Raw genomic sequence first — 13,811 nt, 5'->3', positions numbered from 1 at the left:
ATGTATGTTTCTTTCTGCTACAGTCGGCGCTCGATATAACGACCACCCTTCATCCCATCAAAAGTGAACGTTATATTGAAAGTAAAACATATGAAGGGTCAAGGGAAACAATAGTTACAGTGCATGGATGGAAAGATTATCATAGTCCACTACATACGCAGTAGAAAGGGAATTTTGTGACATGCACAGAAAGCTATACTAGATTTTTGAAGAAAATCTTTTTTTTTTTTTTCCATCTCCTGAAAAATTTAGTTTTATGGACTGACTTACCCCTTCCCCCAGACCCTTCATATATGATAGTAGATCTATGAAAACATTTGGGACCTATCCTTCAGGTCATTGTAATGGAATGGTTGCTAAAGAAAAATCTGTATACTCTTTTAGCTATACTTATCTATATTTTTTTCTTTCCCCTTCTTCCGTTTCCTAAAGGCGCTTATACACTAGTGAGATGATCTTGCAACATATGATCCCCTGCAGCAGTTCTAATCCGTTTGTGGATGCACAAACTTCCTTTGTGTTTGTTGAAAAAACCAATTCCAGGTGGGCCCAGTTTGAACAGCTCAAGAATCGTTCACAACACCGTACAAATTACTGAACAGCCAATTGCAAATGCTTTCACTGCATGATCCACTTGCTAATGTACACGCGCCTTAACATGTGGTTGGAATAATTGCTGATAGGTCAAATAGAGATCATCCAAATTTGTTGTGAAAAGCCTGTACGTGAAGGGGTTAAGTGGATGCTGCTTATTTCTAATTTGGGAACATAAACTCAGGAAGGGAGAGACAGTTGTTTTCGATGAAAATTCTATGGCACGAAAACGAGCTCTGAATTCCTTTCAGCAGTGATCGAAATCATCTAAAATAAGTACAGAGGTGGCACAGTGCTAAGATGTTCGTCTCCCACTCTGTAGGTTGCCATCGAGGTCCACGGGTTCGAATCTGGGCATAGAATGTCAGAAGCAAGTTCTTTACCAACCGAACCTAGGATGACCACAAAATAGATGATGCCTTCATTTTCCACCCAACTCCATCGGTTGGAAATTGTCGAATGGCTGTACATGACCCGAGTTGGTGTGCAGTAAAGTAGCTTATGATGTAAAAAAAAAGACATAAATGAGAAAACGCTTCAAATGGGAAACCTCCAGGACTATTAGTAAGAGTTTGGACCATGAGAAATTTATTTGGAAGTTGTATAAAAAAGTAGAAAAACACTCTCAATGGGAATGTTGGAAGCAGGAGCGACTGTGAAGGCAAAATGGAGAGTTATATTAATTCGGAAACCTCTTCTATATATTGATTATATTTCCCAGTATATGATTATATATTTCCCGATAACACTGGTCCCAAATACAGCATACAAAAAAACTACTGATTGTATCTCTTCCGATTAAGGAATGTTTAAACTCTAGTTAGGTTACTAGACTACTATTCAAGTATTACGCTGGCAGATTTTTATCTATTTTTGACCCCCCCCCCCTTGTCAGCAGCTTAGAATATTTTATATCTTCAAAAAGGGTGGTTGATGACGTAAGCAACCTTCAAACACACCCTTGTCATCAAAAGTCAGCAAATCCGAAACCCCTCCCCCCAATGCTGACGTAATACTTGAATGACCCCTTAGTAAAATAAGACCTATTGAGCTCTGCCCTGTAAATTCCCAAAACGCGAAATACTAGGGCAGTGGTTCTCAACTGGTGCTCCGTGGAGCCCTTGTTCACTCTCCAGGGGCTCAGTGGCCGCTCTAGGAAAATGAAAAAAAAAACATTAAAATTGAAAAAAGTAATTATAAATATTTTTAAATAGTAAAAGTAAATCAGTAACTTTAATGAATAATTAAAAATGGGTCTACAGGGCTCCACCATAGAATGTTTTTACTAAAAAGGACTCTGCGAGTCAAAAATGTTGAGAACCGCTGTACTAGGGCTTGGGGTTTTTACAACCTAAAAATATGTCACTATGGATTGGTTAATAAACCTGAAAAGTGGCATAATTTTAGGTCATAAAAATCCTAGCCCTACTAATTCTGTGCTCAGATGGCAAAATGTTGTCACTTTTTCAAAATTTCACAATGGCAAATTTGCAAACAATACTTGATACTGATGCCCAAATGTGATACTGGTTTTTTGAGTTATTGCAATTTGCCTCTGTTGGTCCCTCATAAACTGAAAGAGATGGTCGAAATTTTGTCACCTTCCAAAATTTTGATGAACAAGACTCGAGAAGGTGAACTCAATATTTTGAGAAAAGTGACTTGTGATATTTTGCCATCTGACCACAGAATTACTACTACTAAACCACACATGTACCTCATCCATATTCCACTTTCACACCGAGCACAACTCAGGTCTATCGCCATCTATGCGCAATTTACTACCAAGTGAGCTGTGTCGGAAGTGGAACTGTGTGTACCTAACAGTCTGATTTTTCAGTGCTGCCATATATATTTCAGAAGTGTAATGTTTGAATTGCTCTCTGTGGCGAGACTTTTTAAAGGGGAGAGACCACATTCTGCTGCTGAACTTCTAACAAATTGGTACACGTTGAAATCTGAGTGCAGGAACGTGTCATGAACCTAATGTGAGAAGTTCATTTCTGTGTGCTTCCATCTATTTTTTAAACTGTGAGTAAAGTTATGTACTGTTGCAGATTCGCACTTCGAAATTTGGCCAACCACCACCACTGTGGCACAGGTGGGGTTCAAACCCAGATCCTAGTGATGAGAGTCTGTCACTATTGGCATTCAACCACCAGTGAACCTTACTAATTACAGTAATTTGAATCTTTTTTTTTTCATAATTGCCTGACCCGACTTTAGCTGGGGTAAAAGCTGATAATCAACAAGATTGGCTATGAGATCAATGACAATGGGGAAAAAAAACAGCAATGGAAGCGATATGGCAAAAAAACAAACTGGGAAAAACCACAGAGGGCTGGAAATTTCAGGAAAAACAAAAAAACCTGTTATAAAATCAACTTATACAGTGGGGACTGCAAAATTATATTAGCATCTCCCCCCACCCGAAAAAGTCCCAGTTTCGGCACTAGTGCCACCTACTACAACACGAACTATATTAAGGAAACATATTTTCTGGATATTATGGCGAGGTGAACTATGAAAGAAAAGTCATCTGATCTACGCCGGGATACAAACTCGGGTCCTCTTGCAAACATGCTACCATCTACACTACTGAAGACATGACCGTCTTCCTTATTTCAAGCGCTGTAGAGTGAAGCACTGAATTAGAGGCATTAGTAGCCTCCCTTAAAGGCTCCCCTCTCCGGGAGGGACGGTAGAAAGCGATAGACAGCTTTTTCTCTCCACCGAATATATCAAGGAAATATATTTTTCGGATATTATGCCATGGTGAACTGAGAAAGAAAAGTCCTGCTGGAGACTAGATTATTTTTCTTTCCAAGTTCACCTCAGCATAATATACAGAATATATGCTTCCTTAATATATTGGGCTGAGAAAAAAAAAGCTGTCGATATCTCTCTCTACCATCGTACTTGGGGGCCATTTGCTGAAGTTGAGTGCATGGCTACCAATGCCTATACTTCAGTGCCTCGTGCATGAAATAAGGAAGGCAGGGTGTCGTGTCTCCAGTGGGTAGCATGCTTGGCTGGTTTGCAAGAGGGCCTGGGTTTGTGTCCTGGTGTAGATCAGATGATTTTTCTTTCCGAGTTCACCTCAGTATAATATCCAGAAAATATGTTTCCTTTATTTATTTATATATATATATATTGGGCTTAGGAAAAAAAAAAGCCATCTATTTCTCACAAACTATATTATCCAAAGCATAGCTGTTTTGACGTAATAAGAAAATTTGCGGTGTAAAGGTGTAATCTATGTTTTCGGAAATGGTCCTCATTTCGAATGAGAAATTCAAGTTTTTATATTCCCACACAGTTTACCAATTAAGTTTATGATGGTTTTACACGTAGAAAAAAAATATACTGAGCCATTTATATATAACGAGTAATCTTTTTAAAAAATACTTTTAATCTAAAAATATATGATTACGACAACAGTCATTCAAACTTTGAACAAACAAAACTATCACCCACAATATCGGTAAACTTACATATCACATAAATCAACGATCATGTTTAAAGTTCAATAATTTATTAAGGAAAAAATACTAATAAAAGAGAAAGACCTCATAATTCTTATATCACTTATAATCATCACAAAATTCTAGTAGCGCCACATTTCATAAATCAGCATTTCACATCGAGGAAACTTGTATAAATGGTTCCCAGAATAGTTAAATGAATAAATATAACACAGGCAGGTCTTTAACTTTACAAGTGCAATTCATTAAAATCAGGGGTGGCTCAAGCGAGGGTGAAAGGGGTGTAGTGCACTACCTGGGCAGCAGTTTATAGGTTTTAGTAGATACAAAAAGTTTTAAAAATTTACAAGTGTAAAAATTCACATGACATTACGCTTTTGAATAATTTGGCAAAGATGGCATTGAGAAAATTTGAGGCAGTGCCTTCTTCACACATGGGGCCCACCCGTAAACAGCCCCGGGGCCTCGTGATAGGGAGATCTAGTTAAAACTTTTGAGAATAGGTGTGTAACTTTGAGACTTCTAACTGGGTGGGGCAGGGGGGGGGACAAGCATAAGAATAGCTTTGCCTGAGGGCCTATGACATTCATGAGCCGGATTTGAGGAAACAAACAGGGTCTGAGACTGTAACACCAGAAACAAGAATGTATACTGTCACAAGGAGCAAATATATTTTTCGGAATCTTAAAATAAAGGTATGGGAAGAAATCAGCTTTTCACTTTTCTGGTCTTAAGAGTACCAGAAACGCCTTAGCAATAAATTTCTCTATAAATGTTGCCTTACTATATTTGCTCTTTACAAGATAAGTGTAAGTAATGATGGATCATCAAAAGCGCCGTAATCCAGATCAAGATATCTGACATAATTGGGATAGAACAAATTTAGACTAAAAAGCGGGACATATAGTCAATTGTATTTTGCTCTGTAAACAATGATGTGCAACTTCATACTATAATGATATGTTTGTCTCAGGGTCCCCCCAGGTCTTTCAGCTTCCCATGAGGGGCAGCACATGAATTTTTGCACCCAGGTGGCAAGTAAGCTTGATCCACCCCTGATTAAAATCGTTCTAGATGGAATCAAACGCTCATTACACTACTGAAATTCAAAAATAGCATATCTGAACAAATAAGTCTGGGGTTTTCTTTCCCCCATACTTAGCATTTGGTTACTTGTAATCACAAACTTTTTTAAATACATATCGGAAAATACTTTCTTAGTAACCATGAAAATATATCAACAATTCGATCCGATAATCGAATAGCGGAATAGACATATAAACTTTGGTTTAAAAAAATACTGTTTTGCAAGCTTCTTTGAAGTCAACTACCCCCCTCTGTAGACGATATATACATATATTTATGGCTATATAACACAGGAAGTATAATACTATTTCAAAAAATAATGTTCTCCAGCTATATTAACGACACTATTTCCTCATTTACAGCATAAAAACATTCCGATTCTTTGGGGGTAGAGGGGAGAAATGATAAAAAATACAAGTAATTTCTATGATGATGATGATGAGAATAAAACTATATATATCCTGAGATTTTTGTTGTTTTAAACTTGACAGCAATCGAGTCAAATCAATGCCGATTCTCAGCTCTTGTGACACATCTGTACCGCATCATCAACGGTCATGAATACTGATGGTTGCTTTGGTAATTCATCGAAAAACTTTGCCTTGCTCATTGTGTCATACACGGTTACTGTAAAAGACAAAGTAAAGTCACGTTATCATTGATTCATAAAATCGTAGGAACATCTCTAATAAGAAAATAGGGGTTACTGGTTTTCAATACTTCTCCTTCCCCCAGTCATAGTTGCCAAGTATCGTAAACTCTTTAGAAATTATATCTTTCGAATTATGACAGTAATTCGAATTATGCAGTGTTCGCCCGAGTGGCACAGTGGTAAAGATGCTCGTCTTCCACTATGAAGGTTACCATCAAGGTCCATGGGTTCGAATCCGGGCATAGAACATCAGAAGCAAGTTCTTTACCTACCGAACCTAGGGGGACCACTGATGGATGGAGCCTTCATTTCCCACCCAACTCCACTGGTTGGAAATTGCTGTATGGCGATATATGACCGGAGTTGGTGTGCGGTGAAGTAGAAGTAGTGATTGCAGAAAATCCCTACGTTTGAACTGGGGCAAATCACAAAAAAAAATTAGCACAGGATGAAGTCTGTTGCCTCTGTCCCCCGCCCCCCAGTTGATGTCACATGCCTGAGAAGTAAATTTACACCATTCTCCTCAAAGACAATTTTCGCAACAAAAAGAAAAGATTTGCCACACAGCTGGCATTAATTCAACCTCTCTACAGTAAAATCAGTATATAACATGAAAATTCAGACCTTTACCATTTTCACTTCAAAATACGGAAGCCAAATGGCAGCACCAGTATAACATGAGACAAGAATAATTCTGTCAAAATAAAAACACTATGGCAGAGCGTGCACAATCACACAACAAATTTCTGCATATGCTAATTCATTAAATTCCCCAGAGGAATGTTTATGAGGTACATATGTTGCAGCCAAAGACCGAAATAGGCCAGCCAGTTTGCAAAGTGGCTGGAGATCCCTGGCCAAAGTCCGAAAGAAAAGACATGATTCAGAATCAATCACCAAGTTGGTGTATTTTTTCGTGATAATTATGTCCACGTTAGTTATGGCAACCCATCATATTGCAGTTATAGTGTGGTAATAATTCATTTTTCTTTCAAAATTTGACAGAAAAAACTATATGTCTACATTAAGATATGAAAAAGTTTTTTCTCTGAAATTTCTATTTTATTTTGACACATGGAACTAAACCATTACAGTTGCTATATATAGCTATGTATCCCACGTCGCGATGAAAAAAAAATTGATTTTGCACCTATCATACAGTCTTACATCAAACTTTGGCCAGATATCTCCAGCCACTTTGAGAATTGGCTGGCCAAAGCCCGAAATATCGTGCCATTTCTGAAAATCAGACTTTGGCCTCTGTCAATTCCTGAACTGACTGCATCTAGATGACCATATATCCTGTTCAGAATTGTCATTAAGCTAAAAACGAACGTTTTTGGCTTAATGACAATTCGTTGTTGATTTGGACAGGCAATTTTAGGTACTGAGACAGGTAATTCAACTTAATTTTTACAATAATTTGAGCTATTTGACCTCTTATCATAGCTTTCTGCTATATGATCTGAGAGGTATAGGGCAAGCAGGGCCGCAATTAGGGTGTGGGGGGGGGGGGGTCTGATGCCCTGGGTGCTGGACTAGGAAGGACACCAGGGGTTTACTCTTTATTTATTTAGAATTTTATGAAAAGGGACTGCCAAAATGATCACTTACCCTCCTTCCCCCAGGGGAAATGACACAATCATTTTTTGTTTTTAGTTGCGTCCCTGGGTGCTAGTTCTTTTGATATACCACTGGCAATTAGGTACTCAAAAATTTCCTTTTGGTTGCCTTGTAATAAATTACATTGTGGCATCCTGTATACATATTAAAAAGTCAGAAAATGAAGGATCGTCTAATAAAAAAAGTAAAAAAAGACTTCTAATTTAATTGTGGTGAGACTGTTGATTGAAAATGTGTCCTTCACAATGGCATCTTGAAGTCCGAAGACATACTTCAGCCGATTACTCGAGTGGGTGGTTGCTGCAATCAAATTCAAATTTGTGAGAACACTTTTTTTTTTTTTTTTGGAATTATTGGTTACATTACATACTCACCAGAACAGCTTGCCAAAAATACTGTTACTCCTACGGCGTCATATTCCTTGATAATCTAAAATATGTAAAAAGCAGAAATGAATGTTTTATCCCAAATAATTTCTTTTTTAAACATTACGAATGTAGTTTCTACATATATGTAAGTTAAATTAGTGAAAGTGAATTCCGACAAAACTTCACACATCATCTTATTGTGTGATTTTTTCCGGTACTGCACAACAACACATTTCTCAAGCATTCCAATTTTTTTTTTAAATTTTATAAATCAGTTTAAAGAAAGACTGCATTTCTCCAATGATCCCCCCCCCCCCACCATTTCATTCATTGTTGTCGGGATGAAACATCAAATGAGAGTCATGAGCATGAGATTTCTTTCTTTCTTTCTTCTCTTAGTACAGCGAAACCTTGCTACAACAATACTTGATAAACCTACATACAGTGAAACCTTGATATAATGATACTCTACGGAACAAGAAAAATTTTTTTGTAACAACTTCATTGAGACTTTTAGAGGGTAGATAGCACACAATACTGAAGTTATAGAACACCCTCAAAAGTACAAAAATTGGTGAGGAATTTAAAAATAAATTGAAGGCTAATAAAATATATCATTGGTAGCAGGTGCAAAATCTCCTAAAAATATATTCTTATAAAGGGATTTATTGCAGTAAAGGATATTGTTATATAGAGAAGAGTCAAACATTAGAATATTGGCAATTCCAAACAAGATATGAAAAAATATTATTATACAGGGATTTGCATTTAAATCTACAATTTTAGACCGATGTCGACCACACACATACACACAAATTTTACGCATATACCAAACAGGACCCAACTTGAGCAATAGGCTGCTTCAAAATTTTATCATTAGCAAATGCCCCAAATGTTCAAAAAAAAAAACTGTCGGGCAAACAATGGTTCTTGGGCCTCGACTATGACTTTTGGAATATTTACTTTGGTTACCATAGTTTCCTAACAATGAATTTCACAGACATGTTTATTCCTCTATAATGGTTTACCACTTTCTTAATGCTGGAAACCTGAGAAGCACTAGGCATATATTCATTAGTCTGTGATATTTTTCAAATCTTGCTTGGAATCCTCTTCAGTCAAATATAAAAATCTGTTCAATACAATGCTATCTTTATTACAATAAATACCACAATTTTTTAAAAGAGATTTCAGTACTGCCGCAATGATGTTTGCATTTTTTATTTTTCTCAAAGTTGTTTTCAATATATTTTTAAACATCTAGCTCCACACACAGGGTTTCTTTTCTTTTCTCAGAAGACATCTAGTGACATGTTTTTTTTAACACCACCTCATTTATCACTGGAAATGCTTTATTCAGAACAAAAATACAGAATCCTATGATAGTTACAACTGAAAGCCGTATTTAAAACAGCATTTGACAAATGCACATGAATTTGAAATATAGCTTTTATAAATGTCTAAATTAAAATACCTCAGAGAGTGTCTCCATGCCAGCCATATCAATGTACACGAATGAAGAACAATCTATGATGATATGACGTACAAGATCAGAGTTTGGTTTAATCGACGTTGCTTCCTTCGTCTTGCTAATAAAATATTTTACAAAAAAATAAATTAGAATGCAAATGTTTAAAAAAAAATGACTCATGAATGTAACTTTAATTAGTCCTTTCAGGATATAGGAGGCAAAAAAAAAAATGCAAAGTATGTCCTAAAGAACAACTGTACTCAAAAATTTTACAGTTATATTCCCCCGCAAGCCTACACATGCAAATCTCAAACATTCCTCTGAGGAATAACTTCAGCTAACCACCATGTACTGCTAGCAGGGTTCGAGCCGGGGGCCCCCCCTAACCATGTGCTGGTACAGTGTTTCTCAGCCATTTTTAGCTCATGCTCCCCCATCTTATCCAGTGTCTCCTAACCTTATCCAAGAGATCGAGACCATTTCTACTTATCAAATCAAATTTTATCAAAACCTAATTTATAATGAAATATATATAAGATAGATCTCTGAAATCCTGAACCAGGCACGGATCCAGAAAGTGGGTGATCATCTCTCCCATGAGCCAAATTGAATGGGAAAAATGGGTCTGTGTAAAATATGGGATAATCCAACCAATAATCTATTCTCCCAACACATCACCCTGGGTCTGTGCCTACCCTGAGCTAAAGTTCAGTGAATTGCTTTCCAGGGTTCATACTCATTTTCATAAAAAAAATTTCCCTGACTTTTCCAGGTTTTCCAGTCAAATTTTCAAAAAATTCCAGGTTTTTTTTTAAATCAAAAAATTGATATAAATTAATAAAAATTTAGAAAAAAATTAATTATATTATAAAATTATTTATATTAATTATAAAATTATTTATATTAATTATAAAATTATTCATATTAATTATAAAATTAATAATTTTAATTACAATATCATAATGACATCATGCTCGTAGATTTTTTTTACACACATTTATGCTTTTCAAATACACCTGATGGAGAAGAAAAATGGAACACAATTAAGAAATGAAAGATTTCCCTTTTCAGCAATTTCAATGCCCACAAGATTTAAGCCTTTACAGTTGTTTCTTTTGTGACATAATTAGTCAAAGATGTAGTTGGTTTCACTGCATCAAAATTCTTTACAGTTGGCTTGCACTCGTGTAAGCGCTAGAACCGAGAAGTTACGCAATCGGGGGTTGTTCACTGAACTCTGATTTCACGTGCTTGGCATAGTTCTGGATAACTTATCTGCCCATGTTGCGAGTTTTACCACAAAGCTGCCACCATGCTTTATACGGGTCATTTTTGACTGCTTCGATCCAATCAACCTACTGACGATCCGCTCAGACAAGTTTTCTTATAACACATTGTTTTCAAATAAAAATACCCACGTGGAAAATCAAAACATACCCGTGCGTCATCCATCGTTTTTAACTGAAGTCAACTTACAAAATTATCGCAACTGAGCTTTGTACCCATGGCTTCCTACGATGCGTAGTTATGATGTTTCTGGAAACACTAGAAAAAATTACGATAAAGTCGTAGCAATACGCTTTTCCAAGCGGACTTACGAAATCCTCGTTCCTCCTTGGCAGTATCTAACGCTTTTTGCGATATATTGCAATATTTTACGGATTATAAATATTTACGATGTTATCGGAATTCCCTTTTTCATCCCGACGGATTTTTTTTCCTCATTATTATTTTTGATCGATGTTTTTTCCCGATCAGACGACAATCGTGACGATTTTCCAGGTCGTTGTCTGAAATTTCCAGGTTTTAAAGCAAAAATGGGCCATTTTCCCTGATTTCCCTGACTTTTCCAGGTTTTCCCTGACCCGTACGAACCCTGCTTTCTTGTGGAGGTTTTATGCATGGCCATCCAGAGGCACATGCAGGGAGGGGCACAGGGGGGGGGGGGGAGGACTATGTGTCCCCTCAACCCAATCAAAAATTAAAATTTTTAATTACCTTTATAAATATTCATTTACCTTTAATTATTAAAACAGTGAAAGAAAAAATACATTGATATGCTATGATGGCTCCCCTTTCACCTGATTTTCACCTGTGGCCCCTTTACAATAATCTAGGACAGAATTTATAACATTGTACAGATTGACTATTGTATTTGTGTTTTTTGGCGTTCGTGTTGGATATGGAAAGTACCATTTTTTCAGCGATTTTTTTTTACTGGCATGGTGTGGTTTCTTTGTTTGTCATTAGTAGAAAATAAAATAACCACTTCGTTTCTAGTTTGTTATTAGAAAAATATTCAAATACAAAACCAATCCCCCCCCCCCAAAAAAAAAATGAAACCTGACTTCTGAAACATAGGCCTAACTATCTCATTGCCATCCGGAAAGGGTTTAGCATCAGCATCAAAATAAATTTGATTTTTCACAAAATTTCTAGTAAATAGATTAAGAACATAAAGGGAAGTTATTAGTTAAAAAAAAAGAAGGTACTCACACATCTTCGATAGGAACATAGTTTTGTAGGTAAGACTTGAAGGACTCCCTATTCATGAAGTACAAAGCCGATCCGAAATGAAATATTTTAACACCCTTGACTTCTTTTGCCTTTTGAAAGAAAAGAAACAATTAACAATATGAAAATATACTGTAATTTCTTGCCTATAATTGACAAATTTTATGTCAAAGGAAAAAAAAAGATATTCTTGGTGGGTATTATAGACTGCAGCGTATCTAATCTAGAGATTGATTTATGGTTACACCACTTGTGAGGCATACTAATTCCATATGGGACCTTCTGAATGATGAACATCCATATTACTTGTGCTCAATCTTTTTTAAACCTGGAGGGTTTTTGCACAGTGGAAAGTTCTAATTTTCACTCATTCACTATAAAGATCAAAGATTTCTTGTTTGTTTCCATTGAAATTTTCCACCCATTTCAAGATTGTTGCCCAGGGCAATCATCCCCCCTGCTGCAACTCTCAGTGCATATATACAACAGTGCACATAGGCAAATACAGCATCCCCTTCCATCACGGCCATTCAGTCAAAAAAATCGTAGGCCTATTATTGGCAAAGCAAGACATTTGCCCCCACCCTTTCACTCTGCACCCCTCAGTGATTCGTCCTATTCAAGAGGCCTGTATTTGTTTATGATAGTGTATGCCACTTGATGTGATCATTCTGGGTTTCTGATGACGCTAGCTATACTCAAAATAATCATAAAAGCATATAAGATGACTACTTGTTTTGCTTCGTGAAAAAAAGGGCACCGCTTCATGTTTTTTTAAAACACAAAACTGATTCTAAAATGTTCAATCACGCTGCTGCATACCACAAGCACATTTTTTTTTCTCATCATACTGTTTGGTTCTGAAACATGGATTTTTCCTTTAAGCTAAGATTCTCTGAGGAGTTAGAATAGAACGGTTCAATGTGGATTTTAATATTTTTTAAATGCACAGTACATTCTATTGAGTTTTTTAGCACAGAAATCTGGTTAACTGAAAAAAAAAACTAACCAAAAACTGAAGTATTTTTTTTCACCTCACATTTCACTCTACTTTTGGAACGACATTACAAAAGCAGCACCACATGTAAATGAATCATAGCGACTACTGCAGTCAAATTAAGATAATGTGCTTATGAACAGAACTAAAATGCTTGTCAACAGGGAAGAGGGGGAATCCCATGTTATGATAGAGATCTATTCCATACTTCGCAAAAGTGATCACATTATTCATGATTCCAACAAGGGGCTTCCACTGATATGCTATAGCTACCTTATTATCAGATGATTTTGCATGCAAATCAACTTTTTTTTAATGAAACAAAATATGCAAGAAATACTGTGAAGATTAATCAAAAGCAAAATAAAGAATAAGGAAATATATAAAAACAATTGGAGTTTCTATTATTTATACGCATATAAATTGCTGTAATGTGTTACAAGTATAAATTTTTAATCCCCCCTTCAAGTAAATAGCTTAAACTGCCCTTTTGAGAATGTGTCGCTTCTATTTTCACCTTTTCTTTCCTGGATATAAATTTAAATTATTTGTTTCATTATTCATAGTGATGTAATATAAAACAACAACTAACTCATATAACCAGTACTCACCTCACTGTATCTATTCATATCCAAGTAAACGTCTGTGCCTGGAACGTTACCAAGGAAAGTTTTAACAGGGCTGAAAAGAGAGAGATGAAGACAAAATATAACTTTTTTATCTGTCTTTGAAGCAAATAAGTTTTGTTTCACTTTTTTTTTTCTTTTTTTTTTGCAAAATTGATACAGATAGACAGGGTGTTCTGTTAATGGACCGACAAACTCAGAGGGTTGTTAGTAGGCATCAAGAGGAACAAAAATTACAATGGGACATGGTGTTGCAAACCACGTTGACAGGGTGAAAATTGAGTAAAATGCATGAAGGCGCAGAGTCCAGAGGAGACGAAAGGTGTATGTCAGTTGATTGTTGAATGCGTTTGTGGGCTCACTCACCATATCTGACGTAAGCAGCGGTGCGAAAC

At 36.3% G+C, this 13,811-nt stretch overlaps 1 protein-coding gene across 5 annotated transcripts in view; it reads right to left on the bottom strand.

Annotated features, from left to right (window-relative positions):
- Window positions 1–3,993: 3,993 nt before the first annotated feature.
- The window catches only part of LOC149084552 (prestin-like), a 53,270-nt gene continuing 43,452 nt past the window's right edge, over window positions 3,994–13,811 (bottom strand). For all 5 annotated transcript variants that reach the window (XM_089234973.1, XM_089234972.1, XM_089234975.1 and 2 more), the window contains exons 14-18: window positions 13,402–13,471; window positions 11,776–11,885; window positions 9,283–9,397; window positions 7,815–7,869; window positions 3,994–5,792 (exon numbers count right to left, since the gene is read on the bottom strand). In XM_089234973.1, coding sequence (XP_089091099.1) covers window positions 5,683–5,792; window positions 7,815–7,869; window positions 9,283–9,397; window positions 11,776–11,885; window positions 13,402–13,471 — 460 coding nt within the window. In that variant the 3' untranslated portion in view covers window positions 3,994–5,682. The remainder of the gene's footprint in view (window positions 5,793–7,814; window positions 7,870–9,282; window positions 9,398–11,775; window positions 11,886–13,401; window positions 13,472–13,811) is intronic.

The sequence above is a fragment of the Pholcus phalangioides genome, unplaced genomic scaffold (assembly GCF_987345545.1).
Source record: "Pholcus phalangioides strain wild (caught in Gottingen) unplaced genomic scaffold, Ppha-v1.0 ptg000008l_1, whole genome shotgun sequence".
NCBI classification, from domain to species: domain Eukaryota; kingdom Metazoa; phylum Arthropoda; class Arachnida; order Araneae; family Pholcidae; genus Pholcus; species Pholcus phalangioides.
This window is presented reverse-complemented; position numbering and strand designations above follow the sequence as displayed.